At 47.2% G+C, this 3,717-nt stretch overlaps 1 protein-coding gene across 1 annotated transcript in view; it reads right to left on the bottom strand.

Annotated features, from left to right (window-relative positions):
* Positions 1–48: 48 nt before the first annotated feature.
* LOC106817895 (double C2-like domain-containing protein beta) overlaps positions 49–3,717 on the bottom strand; it is a 13,372-nt gene continuing 9,703 nt past the window's right edge. Inside the window, 1 exon segment of the mRNA XM_014822605.1 lies at positions 49–421. Coding sequence (XP_014678091.1) covers positions 395–421 — 27 coding nt within the window. The 3' untranslated portion in view covers positions 49–394.

The raw sequence follows: 3,717 nt of genomic DNA, 5'->3' as shown, positions 1-3,717 counted from the left end.
CTCTCTCTCCTCCCTCCTCTCCTCGTCTCTCTCTCTCTCCTCCTCTCTCTCTGTCTCTCTCTCCTCCTCTCTCTCTCCTCCCTCTCTCTCCGTCTCTCCATCTCTATCTCTCGCACTACTGCATCAAGGCACTGACAGCGGAACCCTGGCATGCGTGCGAACCCCGATATTTGTGAGTACACAAAAACAACATGGCGGCCGGTGGCTACGATCTACAAACCGGAAGCGAAAAAACGGCGCGTCGGCCGTCGTGCCGAGCCGGACGGCGCGACGGACGGCGCCGCGAGGGCGCCACGTGTACGCAAGACGCGGAACTACGGTGCGACTACAGCGTGCAGTGTGCGCGTGCAGAGCATGCGCCCTCTGGTGGTGGCCCTTGGCACCAGCTCGTCCCTCAGTAGTATTTCGTCTTGTGATAAGGCTTGAAAAAAAAAAGAAAAAAAAAACGGCCGTCAAAACAAAATGGCGACTAATAACGCGGGAGCGAGAGCTGGTAACTAGTGGCGGTATCTAGTTACGTCGCGCCGCCCCCTACGCTCGCTACGGTGCCGTTTACATGCGTTGCGACTCTCGTGCGGGGAACGGTGAGGCAAGCGGGTCTCGTCAGCGGGGCGCGAAATTGTTTACCGTGTCGCGACGCGTCCGTCTGGTCACCGCGATATCACAGGCATCTGCTACGATGCGCGACAGAGGTGCGCCTCAATTCTCTTTCGGAATTTTGTTAAATAAAAGATAAATAAAAAGGTATATAAGCTGATTGGGTTACGGCTACGGTTAGGATTGCACTTAAGGTAGCTGTTACGGTTAGGGTTAGGGTTAGGGTTGAACGTAAGGTAGCGGAATTAGGGTTAGGGTTATGATTAGGGTTAGGGTTAGGGTTAGGGTTATGATTAGGGTTAGGGTTAGGGTTGAGCTTAAGGTTGGGGTGTGTGTCAAGCCCGCATGCAGTGCCCTCTATATTCCACTGCGTGCAGACCATCCACAGATGCACTCTTGTTTGGGGTTACTTGACTTTACGAGAGGGTGTGGGTGGTGGGTAGAGTGTTCAGGGGATGTACATTTATCAGTACGGAGGAATAGAATTAAAATTTACTTTGTGCCATTGCGAATGTGGTGTAAACCCACCCACGTGTTAAATCAGTCATGCTGAGTGACGTCATAGATTTTTGAAGCTTCGGTGTCTGAGCTTATACATCTAATGACATGCTATGACAATTAAAGCCGTGACTAAACTTTCCTGAAATAGCATACATGCTCCCGGAATCACACTCCATTTATAACACGATATCTTACAAGCACCCTTCATTCCCATACACACACACGCACACACACACACGCACATGTACACACACACACTCATGCACCCACACACACACACATGCACGCACACACACACATGCACGCACACACACACGCGCAAATCTAAGCCAAGTGGCACCGCACAAACCACAACCCTAGAGAGCACCACTCGCGGGTCTCTCTTCCATCACAACAACAACACCAACAACAACAACAACAACAACACCAACACACGTACATTGAGCACCCGGATAGGCTCATAGGGTCTATGTCCCCCAGGGTACTATCGGAGGGTACCCTGGGTACGGTTCGGTATATCGGAACGTACCCTGGTAACTATTTGATATGGTTAGGGTTAGGGTTAGGGTTAGGGAGTAGGCGCAGGCGACTCCCTAGACTCGTTAGTGGAGTAGGCGAGGTACGGTCTGGCATATTAGATAGTACCAGGGTACGTTCCGATATATCGAACCGTACCCAGGGTACCCTCCGATAGTACCCTGGGGGACATAGACCCTCTCAGCCCCAGATAGAAGAACGTGCTGTCCAAAGGGGAGGTAAAAACACACGAACACTGACACCCACAACTGACACTGGGTTACGTTAGTGACCAACAGACAATATTACACACGGCACCGTACATAAGTTATATTATTACTTATGGATCCCGATATCCATATCTATACATACATTACATCAAGAGCTAACAATACCTTATATCTTGTATACCTTATGTGCCTTATATACCTTGTATACCTGGTATACCTTATATACATTGTATTATTAGGTCATGATTACATCAACGTATCAAGGTATTATTAGCTCTTGATTACATTAACGTATCAAGGTATTATTAGCTCTTGATTACATCAAGGTATCAAGGTATTATTAGCTCTTGATTACATTAACGTATCAAGGTATTATTAGCTCTTGATTACATTAACGTATCAAGGTATTATTAGCTCTTGATTACATTAACGTATCAAGGTATTATTAGCTCTTGATTACATCAACGTATCAAGGTATTATTAGCTCTTGATTACATCAACGTATCAACGTATTATTAGCTCTTGATTACATTAACGTATCAAGGTATTATTAGCTCTTGATTACATTAACGTATCAAGGTATTATTAGCTCTAGATTACATTCATTACTAGAGCGGTGACTTGTGATGCGACGAGCGCGCACTCTCGCGTGAGAAACAGATAGATAGATGAGAACAGTATGAGGGCTGATATGATGGGTTAGGAGATGTGCGATGCGTACGTTATGTATACATCGTCATCTCGCTACACGCCACAAAAACCTCCCACCGCCAACCCCTTGATACGATTACGATGCATAGACGACCCCTCGATACGATGTGCGGACGACCCCTCGATACGATTACAATGCGCGGACGACCCCTCAATACGATTACGATGCACAGACGACCCCTCAATACGATTACGATGCACGGACGACCCCTCGATACGATTACGATGCACGGACGACCCCTCAATACGATTACGATGCACAGACGACCCCTCAATACGATTACGATGCACGGACGACCCCTCGATACGATTACGATGCATGGACGACCCCTCGATACGATTACGATGCACGGACAATCCCTCGATACGATTACGATACACGGCCGACCCCTCGATACGATTACGATGCACAGCCGACCCCTCGATATGGTTACGACGCACAGACGACCCCCAAACAGTAACAATAGAATCAACCACCCCACAACAACAGTAACATCGTGGTGTGCATGTTGTGTGAATGACGTATAGTGAGCGCTGTGACGATAGGATTATACTGTGTGCGGATGCCACAGGGAAGCTAACAGACAGACAGACAGACCGACAGACAGTGATAGATTCTTCTCAACTACCTACACTACTAACACATGCATGGTATTGCCTATCTCACCTGTCATTGTCACATGTCACCTCATATTGTTAACACCTGTCACTATACTTCATTAACACCTGTCACCATGCCTCGTTAATATCTGTCACTATACCTTGTTAACACCTGTCACCATGCCTCGTTAATATCTGTCACTATACCTCGGTAATATCTGTCACTATACCTCGTTAATATCTGTCACTATACCTCCTTAACACCTGTCACTATATCTCGTTAACACCTGTCACCATGCCTCCTTAACACCTGTCACCATGCCTCCTTAACACCTGTCACTATATCTCGTTAACACCTGTCACCATGCCTCCTTAACACCTGTCACCATGCCTCCTTAACACCTGTCACTATACCTTGTTAACACCTGTCACCATGCCTCCTTAACACCTGTCACCATACCTCGGTAATATCTGTCACTATACCTCCTTAACACCTGTCACTATACCTCCTTAACACCTGTCACTATACCTCCTTAACACCTGTCACTATACCTCCTTAACA

Source organism: Priapulus caudatus, unplaced genomic scaffold, assembly GCF_000485595.1.
Source record: "Priapulus caudatus unplaced genomic scaffold, Priapulus_caudatus-5.0.1 Scaffold1913, whole genome shotgun sequence".
NCBI lineage: Eukaryota > Metazoa > Priapulida > Priapulimorpha > Priapulimorphida > Priapulidae > Priapulus > Priapulus caudatus.
This window is presented reverse-complemented; position numbering and strand designations above follow the sequence as displayed.